General features: G+C 40.1%; 4 protein-coding genes across 5 annotated transcripts; 1 reads left to right on the forward strand and 3 right to left on the reverse strand.

Moving 5' to 3' along the window:
- Positions 1-2,087: 2,087 nt before the first annotated feature.
- On the reverse strand, positions 2,088-6,450 carry LOC115007068 (dimethylaniline monooxygenase [N-oxide-forming] 2-like). 2 transcript variants are annotated; one of them, XM_029429754.1, is made up of 11 exons: positions 6,380-6,450; positions 5,172-5,312; positions 4,788-4,976; positions 4,515-4,680; positions 4,255-4,397; positions 3,907-4,106; positions 3,510-3,743; positions 3,024-3,145; positions 2,865-2,937; positions 2,672-2,741; positions 2,088-2,584 (listed from the first exon to the last, which is right to left on the reverse strand). In XM_029429754.1, exons 2-11 carry the CDS (start codon positions 5,301-5,303, stop codon positions 2,231-2,233), a joined length of 1,683 nt encoding a protein of 560 aa, XP_029285614.1. In that variant the 5' UTR covers positions 5,304-5,312; positions 6,380-6,450; the 3' UTR covers positions 2,088-2,230. The 2 variants fall into 2 exon arrangements, with proteins under 2 accessions (XP_029285614.1, XP_029285613.1); XM_029429753.1 differs by having other exon boundaries at positions 6,026-6,407.
- Positions 6,451-7,230: 780 nt separating this feature from the next.
- On the reverse strand, positions 7,231-11,282 carry LOC115006680 (dimethylaniline monooxygenase [N-oxide-forming] 5-like). Its single transcript, XM_029429057.1, has 11 exons — positions 11,164-11,282; positions 10,335-10,473; positions 10,036-10,224; positions 9,762-9,927; positions 9,536-9,678; positions 9,251-9,450; positions 8,924-9,059; positions 8,615-8,834; positions 8,445-8,517; positions 8,029-8,281; positions 7,231-7,855 (listed from the first exon to the last, which is right to left on the reverse strand). Exons 2-11 carry the CDS (start codon positions 10,464-10,466, stop codon positions 7,706-7,708), a joined length of 1,662 nt encoding a protein of 553 aa, XP_029284917.1. The 5' UTR covers positions 10,467-10,473; positions 11,164-11,282; the 3' UTR covers positions 7,231-7,705.
- A 44-nt stretch (positions 11,283-11,326) lies between these two features.
- On the reverse strand, positions 11,327-18,295 carry plpp6 (phospholipid phosphatase 6). Its single transcript, XM_029429058.1, has 2 exons — positions 17,657-18,295; positions 11,327-14,951 (listed from the first exon to the last, which is right to left on the reverse strand). Exons 1-2 carry the CDS (start codon positions 18,147-18,149, stop codon positions 14,584-14,586), a joined length of 861 nt encoding a protein of 286 aa, XP_029284918.1. The 5' UTR covers positions 18,150-18,295; the 3' UTR covers positions 11,327-14,583.
- A 2,819-nt stretch (positions 18,296-21,114) lies between these two features.
- Positions 21,115-26,137, forward strand: prdx6 (peroxiredoxin 6). The gene is made up of 5 exons (XM_029429059.1): positions 21,115-21,304; positions 23,246-23,402; positions 24,571-24,714; positions 25,034-25,180; positions 25,839-26,137. Exons 1-5 carry the CDS (start codon positions 21,213-21,215, stop codon positions 25,962-25,964), a joined length of 666 nt encoding a protein of 221 aa, XP_029284919.1. The 5' UTR covers positions 21,115-21,212; the 3' UTR covers positions 25,965-26,137.
- The last annotated feature ends 607 nt before the right edge of the window (positions 26,138-26,744 follow it).

Consider the following 26,744-nt stretch of genomic DNA (forward strand, 5'->3'; position numbering starts at 1 on the left):
CTGAGATTCTCTTCAGCTGTCCACAGAAGACAATTACTATAGCCCTGATATCAGTAAAGCCGTGTGAGAGTTTATACGAAGACACAGTGGCACACCTTGTCCTTTACTTCAAGAATTTCTTTTACAGGGTTAGGTGCTGTGCGAGGCAGTCAATCACGTCATGTTGAGTAATATATGAATATATGAATATATATATGAATATATATATATATATGAATATATATATGAATATATATGAATATATATATATATGAATATATATATATATATATATATATATATATATATATATAGACAGGGTATATATATATATACACATATATATATATATATATATATATATATATATATATATATATATATACATATATATACATATATATATATATATATACATATATATATATACATATATATATATATATATATATATATATATATATATATATATATATATACATATACATATATATATATATATATATATATATATATATATATATATATATATATATATATATATATATATATATATATATATATATATATAACTTTCCAGTGAATAACAAGGGACCGTAGACTTCCTGATCTTTCCTTTATTAAAACCATCAGGACAACATTTACATTTTTGCACTATTACATAGCTTGAACGCTGTCTAGCTTTCCTCTGGTGCCATCTTTAGCACTGGTAAGTCTTTAGGAAAGGCTAAATTGCAAGTGTTGCCACAAATTCAAACCTACTATAACTCATTTTGGCCAATATGGGTCTGTGGGAACAATTTGTGAACCCAGCATTGACTTATCATTACCTTTTAAGTTGATATGGTGAACTTGTTGCTTATCGATACATCCAGTAGTAACAGAGCAATGTTAACATCAATTTGTAGTCATGTGTTGCCCACTCGGTGAACAAAAGTCCAATATTCACTCTCTTTTAGCTCTGGTTTTGGTCTCCAACACTTCCTGAAGGGGAACATTTTGTGTTTCTTTTGCTGCTAAATGTTCCACTATGTTCACCAGCTACTCGCCAACTGTGCCTGTGTGCAGTTTGGGGATAAACAGGGAGTGTACAGTGGGTTTTTTTTTAGAGCTTTTTCACTGAAAAGAGCTGCCTGCTGCCATGGACAATAACACAATAAGAGCGGTGAGAGTGAACCAAAACAGTAAATCTACAGCCGGTTAGCTAAACAATGAGCTGAAATTTATTGTAAAGCTGTGTAAAGCGGACTGGGGACAGACGGACGGACGGAAAGACACACATAAAAAAAGTTCTTCTTGAATCAGTAAGCCTCAATTTATGATTTTATACATGCAACATGAAGGTAACGTGCAGGCTTCTCTGACCTTTAGAGTGCAAACTACTTTCGCAATTTTATAGCCACATTATTACATACACCGCATTTGTACTCCACATTAAAAGTGGGAGGTTGTCTCTCACTCTGCATGCGTAACACATAAGAAAAAGAAAGACATATTAAAACAAATATAGTAAAGTAAAGTAAAAAATGACAGTACATGACTTCTGAAATGTTATCTTTCACTGCATCTTTGATCATTCTGGATATTAAAAAGGTGGATCTATGATCAAATGTTTTCTTACATTTTACATCTTATTGCAACATATAGGATTTTGGATCATATGTGTTGTGGAAGTTTTCCTGCTTTACTCTGGAGAGATGTATATAAAATCAAATAAATGGTGATAGAGACAGAGTTGTCTTTGTGCATTTATTTGTGGCCACAAATTGGCACCAGTTTCACAGAATACAGCGTAGTCTATGGAAGGGCACAAGTTAGAAGAAGACACATAGGCATTTTATACAATTTGGTTTGGAGACGAGGTGATGAAAAAACCACAGGGGGGCCGAGCCAAACTGCCCTTTGATGCTTGTAATGGTAATAGTTATGTAAAACAGAATATTGGGTGATACACTCAATATTCTGTCTCAGTATGTTAAACAGTTTGATCAGGATTTGGCTGTGTCCTGTCTTTTGTTAGTTAAACATTTGGCTGTGTCTTTTGTTAGTTAAGTCTAATCAGGATGCGTCTGTCTTGTATTAACATGAAATGGCAGTTGGCCCTGGTTTGATCTGACCGGCACTCCTATGTTAGCATCAAATGGCAGTTGGCTTGTTTAACATAGGAAACTTATATAATTAAAACAGTAGACATTTAAATTGCTATTACATATGTTACAAACTGGACCCAGATTTCATCATGTTATTGTGGTTAACCAGTGAACCAGCAGTCCCTCAGGAACATCTTGCACCTGTCCAGAATCTCAGCAGCACCCTGCAGCACTGGAATAATCTCATTTTTAGACAAGACAGCCATTGTTACAGTTCCTCCAAACAAGAGCAGCCAGGGAGAAAACCGGACAGATGGCGTGCTCTTCGGTACCGCTCTGGTTCTGAAAGGCTGAGCCACCCGCTCCCACTGAGTGAGGATGGCCTGACGGGCTCCGGCCCACTGTCCGGGCCCCGAGAGACGATACTGGTACGGAGTGCAGGGACCGAAGAAGACACTTACCCAGAGCACAGGATCTCTCAGGAGTAGTCTCAGGAAGTTTGGTCGAACCCTCACCTGTGATTGGAAGTCTATCATGATGGTTGTGTCCAACTCATACAGTAAGAATGGTAGCACACTTTTATAGAGCTGAACTGAACTGACCTCCTCTGCCATGAAATCCAGGTAAGGGATGTAATCTACCTGGAGTGCCGCCTTTCGTGGGCAGGGATAGCTAGGGGGGAAAAAAGTTGATTTGTTCAAATGTCATTTTTAACACAAATGATTTTTAATCAAAATTCTGCTTTCCACAGGAAGAACATGAATGAACAGGAATCAATGTGAAGATGAAATCTACCTTTTCATGTTTCTCTTCCTCTCAGACTCAATGACTTCCAGCATTTTCTCCTTAGCTGGAAGACGGCTCGAGCCTTGAGGAAAGAAACACACCAACTTACACATTTTGCTTCTCAGTCCATAGTGTGTGTGCGTATATTTAAAGCTCACAATTGTTTACCGGTAAAGACCTTGACAGCCCACCGAGCCTGCATTTCCACAATGGGCATTATTGGTCCTTTTGTCTGGAAAAGACCCATAACGGCCAGTGTGGGTTGCAACAGAGAAGGAGGAAACAGTGTCCTGAAAAACAAAATAAACTGTAAGGTAATCTTTTAAAATTATATTTTAATACAACAATAATATAGGCTATTCCTAACATAATAAAAAGACTGAAATCAGGCTAAATGTACACAATTTTGGCAAAATATAAAAGGCATTTCAATAAAACTACTGAAAAGGACATTTTGGGAAATGCTTTCCTTAGATAAGAAGGACAGTGATATCTATCTGCTCATCTAACTGATATGTATATACATATACATTTACAACATCAGGAAATCAGGGCCTGAGTTTCTAATGATGTAATGTGGATTTCCAATCTGCTTTCTTTACAAAATAAAAAATCAGCCCGAGCTATACAATACTCTATCCACCATATACTTACTTGTACAATGTCAGCTCTCCGTGAGGCCCCTCAGATAAAGCTGGAGGCAGGAATGGAAAGTTTCCATTATATCCTGTACAGAAGACCACATTGTCAATGTTCTCCTCCACAGTGCCATCTTCAAATACAACTCCTGAGTCCTTGAATCCTTTCAGATTGTGTTTCATTACTAGCGCCCCCTGAAGGATTCGACCAGGAAGGTCATCATTGATCAAAGGCTTTTTGTCCAAAAGTCTTGAAAAGAAAGAAAAATGGTAGGAGTCAAGCAAACCCATTTTACCACAAAAATTATATCATGTTCAAAATGACAGCATTGTATTAGCCAACAGTCTGCACAGCTGACACCATGCTCACACTCAGGGGAGGAACTGACATCATCCAGGTCAAAAAGTGTCACCTGTGTGTGGGCTTCAGGCCGTACAGTCTGTGGTCATATTTGTGATTCAGTGTTCTCTCTGCTGCCCAGTTGACCAGATTATTGGGAAGAATTAGTGTGAGCATGTTGTTGAGTCTGGTGATAGCGGTCATGTCTAGGGGAAGACCATTACTGGACATCCTGCCAATCACCCAGGCCCCCTGGCGTGTGCTGAGAAATGTCTGTCAGAGAGAGTAAAAAGCCTGGGAATGGGTCATATATTCTGTTGGTGTAACAATATGCAGTGCACGAGTAGGATCGTACACATTGTTTTCATCTGTCCCCTGGTTCTCTGGCTAACAACAGTGAAGCTTTTCTCTTCTGTCTTACCTTCTCTGCAGATCTACTGATCTCCACTGCAATATCTCCTCCAGAATTGCCAATGCCAACCACCACCACCCTCTTTCCTCTGCAGGCCTCTGCATCTCTATAATCCCAGCTGTGAAAACACCTGCCAGAAAATGTCTCATATCCTGGAGTAGCCAGATGGTGCAAGAGATCAAAAGGAAAACAAGAGTTTCTAGCAAGAATGTGCAGATGTAAAATCAAACTCTGTAAGGTGCTTGAAAAGTGTCTATTGGTTTACCGACCTGGAAAGTCTGACAGGGGTAAGGATGGATGGGTGTAGTGGCCCGAACACACGAGAACTGCATCGAAGACGTGTCTCTCCTCCTCTTCATTTCTGTTAAAGGTCACTATGTCCCACTGACCCGACAGAGAGAAATCCGAACTTTGTGTAACACTCCTCACTGTGGTCTGAAGCACATGTCCACATTCACATAAACAAATATACATGTATGAATAACTTTGACTTTACATATTAGAAATGTGTGAAAAGACAGTGACGCTCCTGGCTTGATGACCTGGAAATGAACGTATCTGAGGAGTTCAAAGTGGTCAGCATAGAGCCTGAAGTACTGCAGCAGCTGGGAGTTGTGCATGTAGTTTGGATAGTCAGCAGGCATGGGAAAATCGCTGAAACACATCATCTCTTTCGAGGTGTTGACCACCAAGGAGCGATAGATGCTGGATCGCTCGGGCTCAGGTGACTCCTGTGGACACAGACATCAGTCTGATAAAAACATTTCACTGTTTAATCAATAGATTTCATCATAACTGATGCAATCATCTGCAAGACTTATTGCAGATGAGGTGGGAAGCTCTTTGACCATACAATAAGACAAGCCCTGAACCCGCAACTGGATTAATATGTGGGATAATCTTTTTAAAAAGATGCGCCCACTCACCTTAAAATTCCACAGGCCCCCAATGTCATTACTGCTTTCGAAGCAGACAGGCTCCAGGCCCTCATCAACGCAGATCTTGATACAAGCCAGACCAGAACTGCCTGCTCCAACCACTGCCACACGTCGAACCATTGCTGATCACTGAGAGGAAAAGAGATTCTAAAGACATGCTAGGCACAGCGGTGCATTCAGCTAAATACTATGATCACCATTGACATAATATATATGTAATAATGTGGTTATAATAATCTTTGTAATATTTACTGATTTACTTAATTAAAAATGATTGATTTCAGCCACTTCCTGAAACCAGCATTATTAACATTATCAAATGAGGCTAGATTACCACTTCAGCAAATAGTTTACAATTATAATTAGCTCTGTAAATATTATCTCAGTATCATAACACGTTATTAATCTATGATAATCTTTACAAAACATACATGATTTAATTAGATTTTGTCAGCTTGCAAAACAAATCTCTTAAGACTCCAGAAGCTTTTCAGTAGTGACTCGCTCTCTTTTATTATTTTTTATAATCCACCCCTCTTCATGAAACACAGCTTCTCGCGAGCAGCTTTTCCTCCTACTCCTACTTTAAATGAGTTGATGAAACTAAGGATTTATCTCATCTCTGTATATAACATATTCAACAAAGCTAAGCATTTGTAACATCTTAAGAACAGGTAACACTTATTTAACAACAGCAATGTCAAGTATCTAATTTCAATAAAACATAGTTCAACTCGTAGGAATATTTCTGGAAATGTGAGGTACAGGTACAGCATGTATCGTATTGTGCATGTCAAGAGAAGCATTCGTGGCATTGTTGAAGTCTGAAAGACTGCTCTCACCTTCTCCAGTATGCTGATCTGTACATTCACAGGAACTGAGCAGTCGCTTATCAACTAATCAGGTGAACAATATAGCAGGAGCTGGACTTTAACCCTTTTTGCTGGAGTAGAAATGTCTCTAAGTGATGTCGGAGGGAAGTAAAAGATCATTTTAACATGCACATCAAAGCGCAGTAAGGAATAAACATCTTAAACTAGTTATTATACATTTCCTTCACAAATTCGCTCCACTTGTTGACAGATGGGAATGCGGAAGTGCTGCCTGCGTCCTTTTGGTGCACATGAAAACTGATGTACATTATCTGATCTACTATAAATGCATCCATGCTTGCCAACGCTTTTGACTTTCCTCACCTCTCTCTCTCTGCTGTTCTCCCGACATTTCAATTCCCACCCCCAAAAATGTTTGCGACGAGGAGGCACACGCATGCGCGCGCGCACTACTTGTTTCGAAGTTGAGCTTTTCCCACTTAGTAGCGACACACGTGATCAATGTCTGCACGGTCCAACTTGTGCAACGGAGACTGACGGAGTTGATAACAATGTAATTAGCCAAAATAAGCGAACACACCAGTGTAGTTGGACCTGCAGGTTTCACTCAGGGTCACATAGATATGTGAATGTATAATAAGCTATTTTAGAGGGCTTCATCTTGATTGAGTCCTATTTTATTTTATTTTTATTACTTCATGCATACTTACCACTATTATTATTATATTTCAATAGAACTGAACCAAAGATGACAGATTTCTAATGCATTAGTTTATTCACCCAGTAAAACATTCTTTAACATTCACAGTGCTTCAAAAGTAAAATACGATGTATATACATCTGGTTAGCTTGGTTGTGGTTGACCTTTAACAATTCAGTAACATTCAAAAGACAACATGTTTATGTCTAAAGATTAAAAAGAGACGTCTATCTTCTGCCAATTTAGTTCACTATGCAAACATTTCCAAAAACTGTTTACACTCACTTCCAACTTTGATTTCCAATGTAAGAAGTGATGTAACTTTCATGTAGTTCAGGGACAAATATTGCACACAGTCTGTAACTCTGACATTGAGGACTCGAGTTTGGATCCCCTCAAATCAAATCAAATCAAATTTATATATATAGCCCAATATCACAAATTATACATTTGTCTCAGTGGGCTTTACAGACTGTACAGGTTACGACACCCTGTGTCCTTAGACCCCAGAAACCCCATAATTAAAGGGGGAAAAATGGAAGAAACCTCAGCAACTGAGGAGGGACCCCTCTCCCAGGACGGACAGACGTGCAATAGATGCCGTGTGTACAGGATAAACAACATAGTACAAATACAACATTCTTATACTTTAAGTCAGTATGGATTTTTCAATATTGGCTGGGTTTCTGAAAATAATGGTTATTGTAGGGAAATGCTGACAGCAATCATTAGCAGTGAACATTTTTGTTCTATGTTTACAATTGTGTTGATACACGATGTGAACCAGTTACATTTCCATATTGTGTCGATGTAAAATAATTGCACATAAACATCACTTTGTTTTTAAGGAAAAAGCTTAAGCATTTAAGTCTACTAAATATATAGATACAGTGACAGTGACTCCAATAATCATTCCCATATTTCTAAAGGCATATAGAAACAAATATAGTATTTGGTTTGCATGTTTTACATTGTTTGATGCAGCATGTTTAGACTGTTTGTGGACGGAGCTTGCACAGCAGGGCGGGGAAGGCGGCCGGGTTGCGCACATGGACGTAGTAGGCAGCAGCTCCTCCAGCCATGGCGGTCAGGCTCAGCTTAATCAGGGGGCCAGCGATGGAGGCCTCTTTTTCCTCCACCTGGAAGAGATGGGAGGAAAAATTAAGTTTGGCCAAATAGTCAGACAGTCGTGTTTAATACAAACAGTCCTAAATGTTCAGATAAGTTGGGACAAAGGGGCAGGTTCATTATACATTTGTTTAATTTCACAGGAGGCTTATAGAACGTAGAAGAAACAGTGTTCATTTCAGACCTTTCTAGTTTTTAGGGGCTGGAACATGCGGTCAAACTGGGTGAAGATTGCTCTGCGAGCTCCCTCCCATTTCCCTGGTCCCATCAAGCGGTACTGGTAGGATGTGACAGGTCCCCACAGAACCTTCTTAAACATGGGGTAGTCTGTGAAGAAGAGCCAGAGGAGACTTGGTCGCACCCCGATCTCTCCGGCCATCTCATCCATGTAGGAAACAAAGTCCACTTGCAGAGGCGTCAACTTTGACACATTGTAGCTGTGGAGAGGATATGAATGTACTCTAAAATTAACGCAGTGACTCAATATGAATAAAAAAAACATAGCTCTCTTTGTCTGCACTCAAACAGTTTTTTTTACTGTCCAACTGACAATGTTGTTTGCAACAAATAATCAAGCAAAGGAATATTTAGAAGTTTTACTTTTTGTTGATATCCTTGGTGTCATTCTCAATAGCCTTTATCATGGCCTGGTTTGAGGGCAGCTTTTTATTTCCTGAAGAGCAAAAGACAGAAAACAGACAAGAGGTAAATGGACTGCTTGGAAAGTATCTAGACTAGCGGTAGGTGATGAACTGGACACGCAGTCTCACCTTTGAAGACGCGTGCGACGAAGCGGGCCTGCATTTCAGCCTGGGGCATGATCGCTCCGAGGGCATGGATGAAACCCACGACAGCCAGAGTGGGATGCTCCAGGTTGGGAGAAAAGATGTGCTTGTACAGACCCAGGCGGTGCCCGGACTTGTACATAGCACTACTCGGCAAGTAAGGAAAATCATAGCTGTAACCTGTGGCGAACACAATCGTATCAACCTGTAAAAAGGAAGAGAAAAGTTGGAGATAAGCTTAAATTGTACTTGAAATTAAGAAACTAAGTATTCTAGGATACAAAGTTCCCTAACGTTTTCCAAAGCACTGCCATCATCATACACCACGGTGGAGCCACGGATCTCCTTCACATTTGGTTTGACAATGACCGACCCAGACAGAATCTTAAAAGGCAGATCATCGTTGATCACTGGGATCTGAGAGAAGAGTCTGTGGAGGCAGCAGAGAAAGGAAGCATAGATAATATGGAAGCATAGATACAGTAACATAGATACTGTCAAATATTGTATTGTACATCTTTCTTCATTATGCAAGTTGTAATGCTTAATGTGATTTTACTGCCTGCAGAATTCAGCGACTTAATGCAGAGGGATAATTTGTGTCGTCCTGAAAGCACCTACCTGTGTGTGGGTTTGAGGGCATACATGGTGTGGTCATACATGGCGTTGACTTTCTTCTCACCCAGCCAGTTTATAAGGTTGACAGGCAACAGCTGGAAGAGGATGTGGACAAAGCGTGTGTTGTACTTCATGTCCACTGGCAGGCCTTCTTCAGAAACCTGACGTATGACCCAGGCACCACGACGAGTGCTCAGATGCACCTGTACAGCGAGAGCAATATTCAGACATGCACACATCATCTTGAAGGAGAAGGAAGACAAGAGCAATCAGAAAAGACTCCCCAACCTCCTTTGCCACTCTGCTGCTCTCCACAGCGATGTCACCTCCTGAATTACCGATGCCGATGACCACCACCCTTTTGCCAAACATGTCTTCAGCCCCCTTGTAGTCCCAGCTGTGGAAGTATTTTCCTTCAAATGTCTCAATACCTGCAACACAGCAGAATTATGCCTTCATATGTTGTGTTCAACAAAAGTTGGTATTCAAAAAGTGAAAAACAACATGTAAAAACCTGGGAAGTCTTTCAACGGCAAGTTAGGGTAGGTGTAGTGACCAGAGCAGCAGATTACTGCATCAAAGACATGCCTTTCCTCCTGTCCATTTTTATTCTCTGTCACCACTTCCCACTGACCAGTGCGAGAAAAGTCCGCTCTTTGACTGACATTCTTCACTGAGGTCTAAAATACATATAAAAAATACACACAGAAATGAGGGTTGTAGATATAGATTAAAACTGCATATTTAAAGAACCACATACTCATTTCTGTTCTGTCGTTTCTCGTTACCTGGAAGCGAATGTGTCTCAGCAGTTTAAAGTGTTCTGCATACATTCTGAAGTATTGCAGGATTTTAGAGTGGTGCATGTAGTTGGGGTAATCAGCAGGAATGGGGAAGTCACTGTAGCACATCATTTCCTTGGAGATGTTGATAGTGAGGGAACGGTAGATGCTGGCCCTGTTTGGCTCAGACACTTCCTGCAGAGGTTTCAAATGACAGAAAAAGGGGAAAAAGAAAAACTGTGGTAAGATCGTGCAGAAACTTGAACAGCTTGGGGCATAAACACACAATGATGACAATGACTTGCTTTGAACTTCCACAGTCCTCCCATGTCATCGCTGCTTTCAAAGCAGGTCGGCACCATGCCCTCCTCCAGACAGGCCTTAATGCTGGTCAGACCAGCGGGTCCGGCCCCGATCACTGCTACTCTGTGTACCATGACGGCGCTGCACAAAGGGAGAAAAATAAATATTTTTTACTCGTCGCTGTCATCTGATTTAAGTGTGTAACTTTCAGTCCCACCCATTTTTATATAATAGTTTAGTAATATATGAATTCCAATAATTATAGGTTAAAACAGGTTTCGTGCATGCATCGTCTTGCTTTATAAAGCATCACAAAGTTTGCTAGACATACAGTCTTGACCTTAATAAGGGCCTATAGGTTTTTGCATGTTTACAGTGATACAGCTCAGTTTCATTGCCAGCAAGTTTAATGCTCCAGTGAGTCCTTTCACTAGTCTACGGTAGAACAAAGAAGGTAGATCAGATATCGTGACATATTTGCACTAGCTCAGTCTCAGTTCCTAGAAGTAGAAAGAACAGCAGATCTCACACTTCTTTGAGAACACTGAAATTTAAGAATGACAAACTGTGAGCAAAGTGTTGCGATTGCATCGGTGCAAGAAAAAACTATGTTCACTCATGTTGCTGTTCAATCATGTGCACATGAATAAGCAACATCACACATCTCACTAAAATATTACCAACTTACTCAACAATGGCACTACAATAATGCACTTTGTGCAGTAAGATATACCAGAACTAGAAGTGGATCAGCTCTCTTTCTTACCTTGATCCTTGCGTGTTGGTTTCTTGGGAAATGTCAAATGTAAGAAGAGATACTCGAGCACATACCTTTATAGTGAGGCGGTGACTAAAGATGCAGTCTTTAAATCTAGTATTCTCTAATCCTTCCCACTTCCAAATGATGTTGTCGACCAAAATCCAGTGGGGGGAAGGAGGGGGGTATCAGTCTGTCCTGTCTAACCTGTCTGTCCTGTCTATATATTATTGACAGTTTCAGATTTGTTCCGCATTTAATTAAAAATCATTACATTCAAATCATTCAAGTACATTACAACCGCTCGGGGAATATGAGCAGCACAATAAAATCCACTGAACATAACACAATGTCATCACATGACCATACAGGCATATGTATATACATTAAGATTAAGGTCTAAACACACTATCATTTATATTATATAGCAGGCAAAACTGAGTGCAGAGACAGAAATTAGAAAGGCTTCATATTTGACTATGTGCAAGAACAGATGTGACATTTGCTGACGAGCTGGAAAAACAAATAGATTTTGTTTATGTTAAGTAAACGGATGACATGTGGAATGTGGAAAATCTCTTCAGTATTCATTGTGATAAAGGTGTTTCTGCATCACCGCAATATCAACATGTAAAACGCAAAAATAAATCCTAAAAAATAATTTGGTGACAAAGATTTAGATTTGTGAAAAAAGGTATAATACAAAGTAAAGAGGATGAAAGCTACCATCTCACTCGCTGGTCGTCTTATTGCCGCACTGGGAAGATCATTGGTCAATTATTGCAGAGAGGGCACATCATGTGAGCCTATAAATTATATACAAGTCTATAATGGAGCACCTGTATACCAGGGAGCAGGCTGTTCAATTAAGTCACTTCATAAAAATGGTTCAACAATAGTTCATACATCATACATTTACACACAAATCATATGTCCACATATCTCATCATAGTCCTAATCCATGTACAAATTAGAACAGACCAAAAGACACAGAAATGAGGGTGCACTTCTTCTGGTGGCAGTGCCAAGATGTGTGTGTACAGTGAGTGAGAGAGAGCCAGCTGTTACACAACTCATTACATTTTCTACTTTCTGCTCGCAGAGTGGCCGGAGTCATCCCAGGACACCTTTGTGCATTTAGTGATTGCGTTTTACGGGTCAACAGTTTCTGTGACAGTGCTAACGTCAAACACTCATCTGTGTTACAACATCTCGACTGCTCGCGTCATTTAAAGTTGAATATTAATGTGATTCAAAATCGGCTTTCAGAGGGTCAGCGTGTCGATATTCTAAGACACAGTGCACAACAACAGACGCCCTCAGGACCAGACAAAGTCAATAGGTTAATGTAAGGATTTATCCCTAACATACAAAGTGCAGTATGTCAAAGGGTCCCGTCATCATCCAATACGAACAGTGGGAAGATCTGCAACAGTCCAACACCTGGCTGTTAATCCCTCTATAGATTATTGACTTTGTGAATCTTTACGACTCAATGGAACATTTTAAACATTATGAAAACATGTGACTAAAGATCTACCCAAAGTTTTCTTTACACTCACACACATTTTCAAAAAGCTTAGATATGACAGCATGGACCTGACATTGAAATGTGCCGTGGCAAGGCACCCTGTATTCATTCATTCCAATCATGTAATAGGTTACAAAACGTAGCCTTCAAACTGCATTTGTCTGGTCTATGAACCTTGGCAGCACACATCCTCACTTATCCAAACTGGTTGCCAATATAAAACTATGTGCTGCTGCTGCTGCCACGCCGCTGCTGAAAAGTGACGTGCGTAGTTACACATAATGTCTAACTTTATGAATAAATGTAGTCTATTCTAGATAGACTAGAATCATTACAGTGTTTGCAAAGACGGTGTCTTTAGTAGCGATTTCACAGTGCAGAATTCTAGCAAGCTCTCATTTCAGGTGAAAACTATCACCTGAATGGACCCACAGGGAATTATTTTAAAGTGCCATTCATCCACTCTAACATACATGACCTTAGCTACCCCAACCTCAGAGGCAGAACCTGGGATCACTTGATGGCTATAAACTTGAATACATTTTGAGTTTTTGAATTACTGTCAAATGTATTGTACAGAATGTCAGTCTTCATCCTCAGTACACCATTTGAAACGGTCAGTGTCTAGAGAAGAGGGTTCCCACACACAAATATGTGTTAAAAAATGGTGACATTTTTGTCCATAACATTTTATTTTCCCTGTTAAAGGGGAAACATTGTAATATTTAAAGAGTTTGATAAAAAATATTGTAATTTGGTGTTAAAAAAAAAAGCTAAAGCACATATTATATCTGATATTAATAAATACTCCATGATAAAAAAAACATTCTGCAAGTCATTAATGTTAATGTGTAACACCGGGTAATAATAAGGTTCTGTGTATGTGATCTATCAGAGCTGATTAGTAATCAGCAATACGTGATATAGTATAGATAGTTATGACACAGCGATACTGTAAAAGAAATTAGAATGAGTCAATGAGTAAAGTAAATTGGTGAGATTAAAGTTGATAAGGGTTAGGGTGTAACGTTTAATCCTCTCAGATGTCAAATAAAGTGAAGTGGGGAGAATGTACAGGCTGCAGCTGAACAGGAGCATAAACTGCTGAGTGGGGAAATCATATGGCTAATAGCAAGATCAGCGTTAGCCTTCTTAGAAAGAGTCCTAAAGGGTCCTAAAGAAAGAGAGCAGGTGAGGGCAGACGGGCAAGGTGCTCCTCTTCTCTCTGGCCTCAAATAGCTTTTAAATGGCAGTTTGTGAGCAGTTGGAAAACTGCAGTTGCTCCTATACAGGGTTTGTTAGTAGATTAGCGTAGGATACATTCCCACTGATTTATCATTTACATTACAGTATATATTTTTTACTGCTTATTGCTCTTTGCTTCTGCAATAATTAAATACAAATTGGTTAATAAAAAAAGGCTATTATCATTCTTTTTCCAGAAACAAAGATTCACATTAATTTTTTTTTTTTAACTTCTTCTCTGTGGTGTACCATTATAGGAGTTCATCTGAAGCAGATCATCAAGTGCAAAGCTCAGCCTTTGAAATGAACACTCCCTTAGCAACTAAAGCATGCTTGCAGTTTACAAAATTGAAGTGAATCAGGCCAGTAGGGGGAGTGGGGGGGCTTCAGGAGGCAACTTGGATACATCTGTTTCTACTGGTCTGTCCTGATTAAAAGTCCTGTACTATTTATTACAGGCTTTGCCACTTTAAAGTGAGAGCTGACAGTGGGCTTCTGAAGTGTCAAAGGTGTGTTTGATAGCACTCTCTTCTCTAGTCAAGACCATTTCTCTTATACATCAGTCTAAAAAAAGACAAAAAAAGGTGTGCAGGTGCTCTGACAATCAAGATTCAAACCACCATGTCTCCTCCTCTGTCTCCTCCTCCTCTGTCTCCTCCTCTGTCTCCTCCTCCTCTGTCTCCTCCTCTGTCTCCTCCTTCTCCTTTAATCCTTAATATTAAGCTAACTGTCCCAGCAGCCCTTGCAGGGTTTGAGGTGAGAGCCACAACATCTCTACAAGGTTATACTGGCAATAGCCCATCCAGAACCCAAACATCACGTCAGTCACATTGTGCCTGCCCAACAGCACTCGGCTCAACCCCACCAGGGCGGCCCACAGCAGGACGAGGACCCTCAGAGGGGCAGCCAGCACGAGGTGAGCCAACAGGAACCGCCCACACATGGCGGCACGCGTGGCATGGCCTGAAGGGAAGGAGTAGCGGTCCACGGAAAAGGTGGCGAACATGTCCATGCGGTTATGTGTTGGCCGACGCCGACGCACCACTGCCTTAACTATGCCAACCAGGACCAGGTCCAACAGCAGGCCTGCAGGGGATGAAGGGAAGACGTGTTATAGTGTATGAAGAAACAGCAATGTAATCACATTAACACAAAAGCTTCTGGCAAACAGATATAAGACACTTGAATTAAATATCTAGACCCATAAAGAGAGGATATTCTGTAACCGCAATAACAGTGGGTATGTTTGTATCCAAGGAAACATGGATGTTTTTGGAAAGTATGTCACCTAAAAGCTTGGTGTCTTTCACTGGGATGATATAAACAAATATAACCAGGCTATAACAAGTGCTTTGTGGTGAAGGAAAACAGCAGCTTATATTTAAAAAGGCTGCCTTTGACTTGGCATAGTGGACTTAGATGAAAAGATTTTCTTGTGTTGTGTTCTCCAGGACTGCAGTGCTGAAACATTAATGCAACCGTCAGGTGGCACTGAGCCAAATGCTGCTGGGAGTCCAATGAAAGGATTTCAGCTAAAGGAATATGCAAGAGTACATTTATTTCCTTGTTGATAACTGATAACTACTCAATGGTCAAATAGCTGCTGTTGTTAAAAACTGTGTTTTATAATTAAAGGCAGTATTTTCTTTCTTAATTCTTACCTAAATGTACATGCACAATCATACCATTTAATAACTCTTAAAATCTGCCTTCTGGTGGTGAGCAGACCATCTTAATGCAGATACAACCTGTCTATGCAAAGGATCAGAGGCCGTCACTAACATCTGGCATTCAGAAGGTTGACCGGTAAATATTAAATGACCACTGAAGGACGTTTGGTGGCAAAACTAATTATTTATCCAATACTATTAACATTCAATGTACCCTTGGACCATTCCTCCCAACGGCAGCTGTATCAGCAAACAGCGAGGTGAGATCCCCCCCCCCCCCCCCAGAAAAGCTCCTATTCTACATGGGCAATAATACCATCATTCAAGGCCTCTTAAAATGCAGCATTTGTTGCAGCAATTTATTAGCAGCCATAAAAAAAGCAGCTGATGTGGAACATAAGGTTAATTATACAATACAATCAGGATTTAATTAAATAAGCAACAAAATGCTTTGTCTATATTTCAGTCCGATATTTCTGAATGTGTGAACTTCTACAGTATAAAATATAAAAAGGTCAACAAATAGTGAATTTTCTAGAGCCCAAGGATGCATCTTCAAATGAATTGTTTTGTCCAAACAACAGTCTCACTCTCAAATATATTCAATTAAGAATGACATAAAATGCAGAAAAGCAGTAAAAGCCTCACATTTGAGATGCAGATACCAGTGACTGTTTGTTTAATAAATGACTTGAAATATTAATCAACTATCAGAATTGATGTCAACGACTAATTGATTAATCACCTTACAGTTTCAGTACTAATACTACCACGCATTCCAGCGGTCAACACATCATGACACACCACAGACAGGTGTGGCAAGTGTTTTTCTTCTCTTACATAAGCAACATGCACGCTATGTAGGAGACTGCCTGCTTTCAGAAGTATTGATTCATCTGTGACTTCAGTGCCCCACATCAAAAGATAAACATCCAATCACCCACCCACCCACACACACACACCCACACACACACACACACACACACAGGAACAAAAAAGAAACTCAAAAGGTTCAAATCAGGTAAATACAAAAAGGCGATGCAACATGTTGATATAACTGAAGGAGGAGCAGCAGAGGTGAGCAGAATGAACAACAAATATCATCTACAAGTGAGAACCTGCCAGCACTAATGGAGGAAAGATACAATGGGTCATGGAAGGTGAGGTCATGTGTGAATTTTGAAGAGCTGTGTGTGCAAGGCGGAAGATAGACAAACAGACAGACTTGTCTGTACCTGCCTCATAATTACTGTTGAAGTTCTATTATCCCACACCTGACATAAAAACATTCATTCCCTACACAGGAAGAAACTAGGACAAAAGTTCATCTAAGGCTAAACTGCCATTGTGGGCTAGTGCTAGTGGGCAAAACAACCAGACCTCTGAAAACAGCGAGGGAGACAAAACATCTCATCCAGGAAGGTTTTTCCTGGCAGTTAATCCAAGTAAAAGCTGCATTACTGTTTATAAATCAATCTCCAGTCCAAAAACACACCGTTGCTATGTCTGGGATTAATTGCATACCAGCATGAGCTTCAATACAAGTCCATCACATGTTCAAAACCTGTCTTATAACTCATCTTCAGCCCACTATGCTTTAAGACAAGACAGAGGAAAAACATTTGGTAAACACAGGCAAGGTGTGCTGGAGAAGAGTTGTGTTATGCGTTTTAATTCTGATGGACCTGCATTGCAATTCACAACTTGCTTTTCTCCAAATCTTTAAACTGACCTCATGACTTCATCATTGCATACATTTCTCTCATGTGTGACTCAGGAAAGCTGCACAAACAGAGGTGGGTTAAGGCCAGAATGAACAACAGATGCCATATACATGTGAGAACCTTCCAGAGCTGATGGAGGAAAGATAAAATGGGTCAGACAATTAATAAGAACAATAGTCATGGGAGGTGGGATCACCTGTTAGTGCTAATAGAAGATGGGAGGGAGGAGGGAGGAGCTGCGGGATGCAAAGTGACACAAATACTGCACATCAGCCAAGTTTAGTGGTATGAAGAAACACGTCTATCATAGGTAAAGTAAATATGTATGTGTGTTCATTCCCTCCTGGTGGAGATACACAGATTGACAACACATGGAGGAACATAAAAAGTGTTTTACCCATGAAAAGGTTGAGCATGACTTCTTGTCCTGTAGCACTGTCACTCTTGTACAGACAGTAGGCGGTACCAGCCAGCCAGGGGATGCCATGTCCAGATATCTCTATCAGTTTCATTAGCGGGCGCACACTGCCCCAGGAAGAGTCTTCACAGGCACACACCCCCAGCCGCTTGGACATCCACAGGTCGATTGCGAGAAGGGAGCTGAGTGCTACGCGGATGAAGGAAGGGTTTAGCCGTATACCGTCCTCCTCTGACAGCCCCTGGCCGCTGCCCGAGCCCGTGGAGGAGCTTGAGCCCCGGCGCCGAGTGGGGCTCTCCGAGGCTCGGAGGCGGGCGGTGGTCGGGTCAGAGCCCTGCCGCTGGTGGAGGTGCGGCGGCGAGGACCGGTTCAACGGCTTCGTCAGCGACATGAACTCGTAGCGGCCGTTGGAGCTGCCGAGCACCGGGCTTCCGCCGCTTCGGACGGGGTTTTTAGCTTTAGGAGAAGGCATTGTATCTGTTGATCTACCGACGTACAGTTAGGTGTGATGTAGTTGACCCGCAGTGGTAGATTGTCTGCAGTGCTGTGCGGTTTGTCGCTCCTTTATTTCATCTGTTGTACGGTTCACAATTCATAGCACGTCCTGTAACGCTGAGCCGAATCGCCATCTTTGTTGACGCAAAGATACCTGGGAAATTGAGTTTTCTAGATCCATTCTGAGTCTTGTGTTGCTACAGTATAGTAGGCTTTAGTTGCGCACTGAATTCGCCCTAAAATAGAGCACAAGAAAGTTGGAGACCTTTACTCTTTGACGTTTTCTGTAATTACCTCTTAATTCCTAGATTGTGCCTTTTGTGGAAAGATCTATTTGATTGATGTTGTAATCATGTTTTTGATTGAGTTATTACATGTTTTTCTTACTGTCAGAAAATCCTTGAAAATACCAACTCTCTGAATACTTAAGCTACTGATTTTTCATTAAGCCCCGTTTATTCTACCTGAAGATGTAGCCTAAATCACAAAAAAAACAATCAATAATATTTAGTTAAAAAAAAAAAATCAAGGTTCAGTAACTTCAGGCACTGTAGATTTGAGCAAACATTAAACAAACAGGAGTAAATAATGCATTTGTTTCGGGACTATTTACAACAGCGGAAGTGCAGCCAACAGTGTGGCCTATGTGTGGTGGACTCAAAATAACTACCCATGTTCATGATAGTTATCGGACAACAATAGAGCTATATTACAGAAGACTAAGATATATCAGGCTTGGATACACAGGTAGTACTTGTAAGTAGGATAATGACACCCCTACTGCAGTGGGAACAACCACAGAAGCAGTACTTTGCCAGTTGTTTATGTCTATCTGTCAGACTTTGCCACCCAATAGCATCACAAGTGTGTCAGATGTATTCAAGAAACTTTACACATTTGTTTTTGAGATCAAAATGAAGGCAACATGTGAGGATGGGCGTGGTCTTAATCCTAAACACGTAGAGCAGGTTGGTTGGCTGAACCTTCACCATATTGTACCAGATATAAACAATCAGGTTTTCAGTTGTGCTGACAACATTTGCAAAGTATGTGACGTCCTGATCCAGGTTTTTATGTTTCTGTGGACTTCCTCAATGCACCTCTTCAAGTCTGTCAAATTCATGACCATGCCAGTGAGACAATCAATCTTTCCACGCATTGTTACCTCCACTTTGTAGATGTGTCCATGACCTATAGGGATTGTTGCATTTTCCATAAATGATTGTATTTAGTGCTGCTTGAACATGGATGTTTCCGCATCTGTGTGGGAATATTCTGCATAATATTCTCACGATATAGAAAACAGTCGTGTGAGATAGATTTAAGCCTACCTGTGCTTCAATTTAATGATCATGATTTTCCAGCTGTGAAAACTCTAACAGTCACTAATGTCACAGTCATTAGACCTTGCTCCGAGAGGGCACTGTTAAAAATAATTCGTACTGAAATGTTCAGATTTGGGTTCAGAGCTCTTTTTGTTGTTTTCATGTCAAAATGTTAATTTTTCGGTCTTCTGTGTTTCTCTTCTAGCTTTAACACAAATGGTTTATAATAAAACAACTACTACCCTTAAATAGTATAAAGGGTGAGCTATAGTTTAAATACGCTTTTGTCTTGGCTAGGCTACAACATATAGTTGTTAGCTTCATTCGCTAACAAAGAAAAATCCCAGTTGGGGATGCTTCTCACATCTCTTGGGGTTTGCTGTCACAATGTGACTGATAGTGAGTGACTGCCATAAGGATGACTTGAGTATTATTAAATAAGGATTAAAAAATGTACTTGAAATTATTGGGAATTTCCTGTTTATGAACTCTCGATGCAGGATATTTGTTAGGTTGTTGCATTTCAATTAAAATAAACTTTTTGGGGACCCCAGATAGCTTTCACTGGTAGAATGTGTGGCCCATGTACGAAGCCTGAGCCTGGGTAGGACGTCTTTGACAGTCCATATCTTTTGAACAGAATAAGCTTAAGGAGAGTAAGGTCACACTTTAGGCTTCCATTACACATCGAAAGGGAATCTATTAGGAATTCAAATGAAAGTAAAATGTGTGATGACCAACCCTGTTCTCTGCTCCATATGATCAAATACAAACTCGATCATCCAACTATATTCAGAATCAGATATTAAGAAATTGAGATCTAACTATATTACTTATTCTGTAAGCCCAAAATTCTGAATAATATTTATCCATCCATGAACTGCTAGGACATCATGGGATAATATTAATCACAATAACTGCACATTTTGTGATACTTAAATTTAAACAGATCATCTGGTTTTCCATATACCCAACGGCATTCTGGGAGGATTTTCAGGACTGGCTGTCGACCAAAATTCACTAATTGCTCCTCTCACAAGAGAATATAATGTATTTGATATTAACATGAAGGACATTAAAAGTGACTTATTATTGAACAGCCTGAGCCTACACCTGGTTAAATGTTTCATCAATGCATCCAAATGTAGAGAAATTAGCTCCCATTTCAATTTATTTTTATTTTTTAGAAGGGACCTTGTGTACAATCATCTCAGTGCTTTAAAACAAATCAAAGAGAAAACATGCAAAGTCTCTCCTCAGAGTTTATGAAGAACTGAAAACTCCTAGAGCAACTATGGAAGAGTGCAGAATTATTATTATTATTACTACTACTACTACTACTACTACTACTACTACTACTACTACTAATAATAATAATATTTATTATTATTTATGTTCTACTCTCTATTATTTATGCTAATATATTATTATTTTATATAATTTAAGTTATCTGTCTTATTTAATGGGTCTTGTATATTAAGATATGTTTATTGTCGTCATTGATGTTTATAAATGTAAATTTAACAATTGAAATAAAAAGATAATCGTTACGTCTCTCTCTCTCTCTCTGATTGGTCGAGGATATACGTAACAGAAGTTAATCCCGCCCCTATCCGGGTTAATTCATGAGGCGCTGCTGCTGATCACTACAGGCCATTCAGGCAGGTAGACTCTCGTCCTTTCAGTCGTGTCTGAGCTGCAGAGAAGAGCCGACCATGCCTGGACTTCTGCTGGGAGACGAGTTCCCTAACTTTGAGGCCGACACCACAATCGGCAGGATCAAATTTCACGATTTCCTGGGCAGCTCGTGAGTGCGCATGCTTCCTGTAGCCTACTACAGCCTTTCTGTTGTAATGTTTTTTTAATTCGAAGTTTTTAATTTTGATTTAGCCATGGGAGCTGGTTGTGTGCAGAGTAAAGATTCATTCTGAATGTAAAAGCTAAGGTGCATGACTTTTACAGAGACGCCAGTCTAGAGATCACTTGAGCGTGATCCCTCTGTGACTGTCACGCGACACCCGCTGGCAGGCTGTCATAGATGGGGTTACACAAGCATGACTGTCGGATTAGAAAATGATAATATACCTTTTTAAATGTGATAAAATACACACTTTATTTCTGTGTTTTGAATGACTTGGAGCAATATTCAACTGTCCCAGCAGCAGGCTCAAAAGAGAGCAATGGCAGCCAATTCATTAGTTGCCTGAAAGCACAGTCAGGACAAGGCCTGTATTGTGAGCATTTGTGTGAACTTGGATTTGTGCCCCCGTGCTTGTATAACCTTTTGGTTCTCCAGACCTTTTAGGCTCTGCTGTTTTTTTGCAAGGAGAAATAGATACTATTGCATGCATTACAACCAAACTCGCATGCAGCCTGGGTTGATGCTCCAACAACTTGATTTACCTGTTCCAATCTTGTCGGTTGGACAATGTGAACAATTTCCAAAAGCTCTTCAGAATGATCTAATTATACTTGATTGACAGTGCGTATTTTATTCACTTTTGATCATTTTAAAGGATTTTTTTCTCCCCCGTAAGTTCCTTATCCTGACAGTGGTGCACACAGTGGTTGAGCAGATTTTCAACAGTGTAACTAGTAACTAGCCCTAATTTCCCTAATAGGACAATACATGTTGCAACTACACACGTATCAGTATAAGGAAACAACCCAGTTACAGTAACTGCATAATAACTTCTTTGTTTCCCGTGGGAATAGATGTCGTACTATGAGAGGCCACCATTTGTTGAAAATGTGTCCTAGGTTTTAAGATCTATTGTGTTTTTCAGCAGTGGGTGGTTGAGTTTGTTTCTGCCAGTGGAAAGCATCCCAACGACAACAATATGCTTGTTATAGGCACCTTTTGAAGCCTATTTAGTAAAAATACATTTAGCAGAAGTGTCACTTCTGCGTTCTTTAATAGAAATGTAAAGGTCATGTTTTTGCTGTAAAACAGTTTTTACATCTTCTGACGCATTCCTCTTAGACACGCTCAGTATCCAGGGTTTGTTCTGCTTCAACAGATCTAATAAGGCTTCCGGTCAGCCTAACATCTTGTGATCACAATGCCTGTGTGGAGCAGCACTTTACTGCTGCTTCTACCTCATGTGATGGCACAATGCATCACATTGAAAAGTAAAACCAGATCAATGATATGAGGTGGAAAACTCATGAAATATCTGTTTAAAACATGCGTCGTTCTTACCCTCGAGTACGCAGCTGGATTTAATATTTTGAGCTTGAGTCTGCTAGATTCACAGACACCTGTTGTTTCAATCTGTGGCTGGAATGTCCTCTGCTGAGACTTAATGTTTTCGGTCTTTCTCTTTTTATAGCCATTTCTTAGTATTCTGCTTGTGCTCTTACTCCCATCAGCCTTTTTGCCTCTTCTGAAATGCAGGCTCTGTGTTCCTAGTGGTAATCATCAAGACATAAATACACAACCACAACAGACACAAATACAGAACACACATAAAACATAATAATGTATAAGTTATGTAATGTGCATTAAACACTCAGGGACATGGAAGCAAATATTGGTCTACTTTATTTAGCCTGATCACTTGAACTTATGTCTAGAAATACGTAACATGGCTGGTACATAAACTTACTTCCACATACTTTGCATTATGCAAGGTCAGGTGAGTGTTGGATGACAATGACAGGTGTCAGTTTTTCACATTGAGGTTCGTCAGGCAGACAATGATGTGTAGAAAACAGACCTCATTGCTTTGTGTGTTTTCCTCTGTAGATGGGGTATCCTGTTCTCCCACCCAAAGGACTTCACTCCTGTCTGCACCACTGAGCTCGCCTGTGCTGCTAACATCAGCGATCAATTCAAGAAACGAGGTGTGAAGATGATTGCCTTGTCCATTGACAGTGTTCAGGATCACCACAACTGGAGCAAGGTACAGGATTATGCACACATTTAAATTGTGGTGTATAAGAGAGGCTACTATGGGAGGTAATGGTCACACGTTTGCATTTGGCTTACTGTCTCAGCCAGCAGTGACTTATGACACTGCTTGTTAGAAATGAGGTGTGAAGATGATTCTAGAAACATTGACACGCATGTCATAACTCACTACTTGCTGCTCAAAGTTCGACGTGTGTGTTTGTGTGTGTGTGTGAGACGGCTTTAGCCAGCACTAGTTGGGATCACTTCATCGTCTGTGTGTCAAATACTTGAGTACTCTATAATATTTGAATGCAAGTCCTCGAATGTTGAAATTACAACATAGCCATGATGAATTAATTAAGGTTAACCTTAGCTGAAGTATTTAAATTTAGCATGTTTCCTTAATCTCTGATGAAATATTATGGCAATTTGAATGATTTAATACTGTAAATATATTACATATGGTTCCTTTTTTAAGTTCATGTTTAATTAGATGTTTTGTTGAATTTAATTGTTTTTATATTGTATATGATTTATATTTTAATAAAATATTTTAATTTAATAAACTCTAACCATATTTAGTATAATTTAATCTTATTATTTTGTATTTAAATTGAATACCTTATATCGGTTTTAATTCAATCTAATTTATTTGAACTTAATTTCCTTAAATGAATTACGTTTATAACTTCTTACATGAATAGCATTGTAATTGTGCATTGCTCCCATGTGGTTTAATGAAACGGAAGTGTAAAATACTCATGTGTGAATCCCTACCCTTCACACGGACATTATTGAAGTGGGTTGCCACACAATAACAACACCTCAGAAAGGCCAGTGATTGATGAAGAGGTAATGCTCACTGGACAAATGTCAGGTTGGATGAACGTTGCGTTTTGATTCTACAACAGTATCACCACCTGCTCCCCTGCCAAACAAATAGAAACCTACATGTTTTTTAAACAAATTACTTTCTCTACTAGGCCTCCCAGATAAATATTAACATCTGTGACGCAACAGTATAGGCACTACAATCATAGTGTCTGAGTTAAAGATTACGGGCCTCTGGTCACTTATCCAACCTGTGCTGCGGTGATGGAGATAATTATTAATTTAGGATGAGGATGTCACACATTAACAAAGGTGTAAAGGCTGAATGTGTCTCTCCCTCTGTATAGGATGTGATGGCATTTAGCAGTAAAGCTGAAAGCTCCCTGCCATTCCCCATCATCGCTGATGACAAGAGAGAGCTGTCAGTCCAGCTGGGCATGCTGGACCCCGACGAGAGAGACAAGGATGGGCTGCCCCTCACCGCTCGCTGTGTAAGAAACCAGTGACAGAAAACCTGTCCTGCCCTGACATTATTTGTCTGAAAGGTTTAGCTTTTTATTGTTAAAATGCGTTGCAGTTGATCAAGCCATCATTCAGCTGTGAGCCAATCAAATCAGAGCAAAATGATGGCTTTTTGCAGGGCAGGCTGTTGATTGGCCATGTCTTACGCAGGCAATAAACATAGTGTTTGCAACAGCTTAAGATATGGATTGAATTACATGTTTTGCACATGTTTTTGTTGCCATCTGTACAAAAAGAAGCATATTCTGGGTGTTTATATTGAGCCTGTGACATTTTAACCCACTTCAGGTCTTTGTGATTGGCCCTGACAAGAAGCTGAAGCTGTCCATCCTCTACCCCGCCACCACAGGAAGGAACTTTGATGAGTTGCTCCGAGTTATCGACTCTCTGCAGCTCACTGCACAGAAGAAGGTTGCCACACCTGCCAACTGGAAGGTAAACGGTCAAACTGTGTGTTTCTTGACCTGGAGCTAAGATAAGCTAACCGTCTCCTTGCTCCAACTTAATATTTGGCATGTCGATATGAGAGCTGTATCAATCTTTATCTAAATCTCGGCCACAAAGCAAATGAGTAATTCCCTAAATGTTTTCTATTCCTTTTTAAGTTCCTGCAGTTACTCCTACCTCTCCTCCTCCTCATCCTCCTTCGCCTCCTCCTCATTATTCATGCACTTTTCTTCACACAAAACTCCACACATGTCAGCTCCAATAATTTGGTTGTGGTCTGATACTGTATAGACCTCAGTCAGATCAAACTTTCAATAGTTCCAGCTTCCTGCTTCCCTCCACAGAACTGGAGAAACATTTAGTCTTAGATACAGATCAGTGATGATCCACAGAAACCATACATTAAATGTATTTAACAAAGTTACACGTGTATTCAACCTCCTTAGATACAACTGTCAAACAATTCAAGTGTATATGTGACCTCATTTTTAGTGAGAACACTGCAGTAAATGACCAAAAGCCACATGACACAGGAGCCATATGTGGCTGCTGCATAATCATCATTACAGCAAGGGCTTCCTCGAAGACTGTAATCAAGACTAGACCCTGCTCTTAAAACGCACTTCCTTGCTGTCGTCTCTTTCAGGTCGGTGACAAAGTCATGGTCATTCCTTCGCTCTCTGATGCGGAAGCTGCTGCTCTCTTCCCCAACGGTGTGACCACTAAAGAGATGCCTTCTGGGAAGAACTACTTGCGCTACACCCAACCCTGAAGAGACACTAATGACTACATCCTTCTTTAGTTTTCTACGCTGACCAAAAGCATAGAGGTACTTATCTGATTTAGTGACTAGTGTCATGCGATGTTCCCAGCAATGAACCGGGAGTGTTTACAGTGTCATTTTTACAGTGCCTTGTTTCTTTTAATAAACGCACTTTTGACACATGTCGTCTGAATCTTTGAATCTTCTCACGCAGTTTTAAGTTGGGGACAGTAACAGCTTTCTCTGCTATCACTTACAGTACCACTAGGTGTCCTTCTACAACCTAAACTTGTAATATAGCCTTGCTGCCATTTTCTGCAGTACCACTTTACATCAATAGATGGCAGTATATGCACTATGATTGACCCACTCATGGTATCCCCAGACAGCAATTAGGGTAAAAGCACCAATCCATTCTCAACAATTGCAGCGATGGGGAGTGGTACCACATGTCGTGAAATTACTAGTTTATTTCCATTTCCATAAATTAAAAAGAGAATTGGCCACATCAAGTTGATCTACTTTTAGCAATGTTTCTCAAAGTACACAGTGAGGTTTACAAACTGTTCTCCCCTTTTACTCTTTAAAAAAATAAATACATTTTGCCAACTCAGCATTACAGGCTAATGGCCTAGCTGTCTAAATGTCTTAATGTGCAATGGATTAGTCTTTTAAATTGATCGTTCTGTTTGTTCTATGAGGCTTTTTAAATGCCATTCTCAAGACGAAGCTTACCAGCTGCACAGCTAAAGAGGATGCAAAGTATGATGGGGGAATAAACTACACAAT

This window comes from Cottoperca gobio, chromosome 4 (assembly GCF_900634415.1).
Source record: "Cottoperca gobio chromosome 4, fCotGob3.1, whole genome shotgun sequence".
Classification (NCBI taxonomy): domain Eukaryota; kingdom Metazoa; phylum Chordata; class Actinopteri; order Perciformes; family Bovichtidae; genus Cottoperca; species Cottoperca gobio.

Bases quoted from the DNA above. Each gene is read 5' to 3' on its own strand.
- LOC115006680 (XM_029429057.1), bottom strand. From the start codon at position 10,466: ATGGTACACAGAGTAGCAGTGATCGGGGCCGGACCCGCTGGTCTGACC. The intron at 8,518-8,614 runs GTGAGACTGCGT...TTTGCTCTTCAG, and splicing joins CGTCGCACGCGTCTTCAAAG to GAAATAAAAAGCTGCCCTCA. The intron at 8,282-8,444 runs GTAAAACTTCTA...TCCTCTCCACAG, and splicing joins ACCAAGGATATCAACAAAAA to CTACAATGTGTCAAAGTTGA.
- plpp6 (XM_029429058.1), bottom strand. From the start codon at position 18,149: ATGCCTTCTCCTAAAGCTAAAAACCCCGTCCGAAGCGGCGGAAGCCCG. The intron at 14,952-17,656 runs GTAAAACACTTT...CATCCCCTGCAG, and splicing joins CATGCTCAACCTTTTCATGG to GCCTGCTGTTGGACCTGGTC.
- LOC115007068 (XM_029429754.1), bottom strand. From the start codon at position 5,303: ATGGTTCGACGTGTGGCAGTGGTTGGAGCAGGCAGTTCTGGTCTGGCT. The intron at 3,744-3,906 runs GTGACACTTTTT...TTTCTTTTCAAG, and splicing joins GGCCTGAAGCCCACACACAG to ACTTTTGGACAAAAAGCCTT. The intron at 2,742-2,864 runs GTAGATTTCATC...TTTCCCCCCTAG, and splicing joins AGGAAGAGAAACATGAAAAG to CTATCCCTGCCCACGAAAGG.
- prdx6 (XM_029429059.1), top strand. From the start codon at position 21,213: ATGCCTGGACTTCTGCTGGGAGACGAGTTCCCTAACTTTGAGGCCGAC. The intron at 21,305-23,245 runs GTGAGTGCGCAT...TTTCCTCTGTAG, and splicing joins CACGATTTCCTGGGCAGCTC to ATGGGGTATCCTGTTCTCCC. The intron at 23,403-24,570 runs GTACAGGATTAT...CCCTCTGTATAG, and splicing joins ATCACCACAACTGGAGCAAG to GATGTGATGGCATTTAGCAG.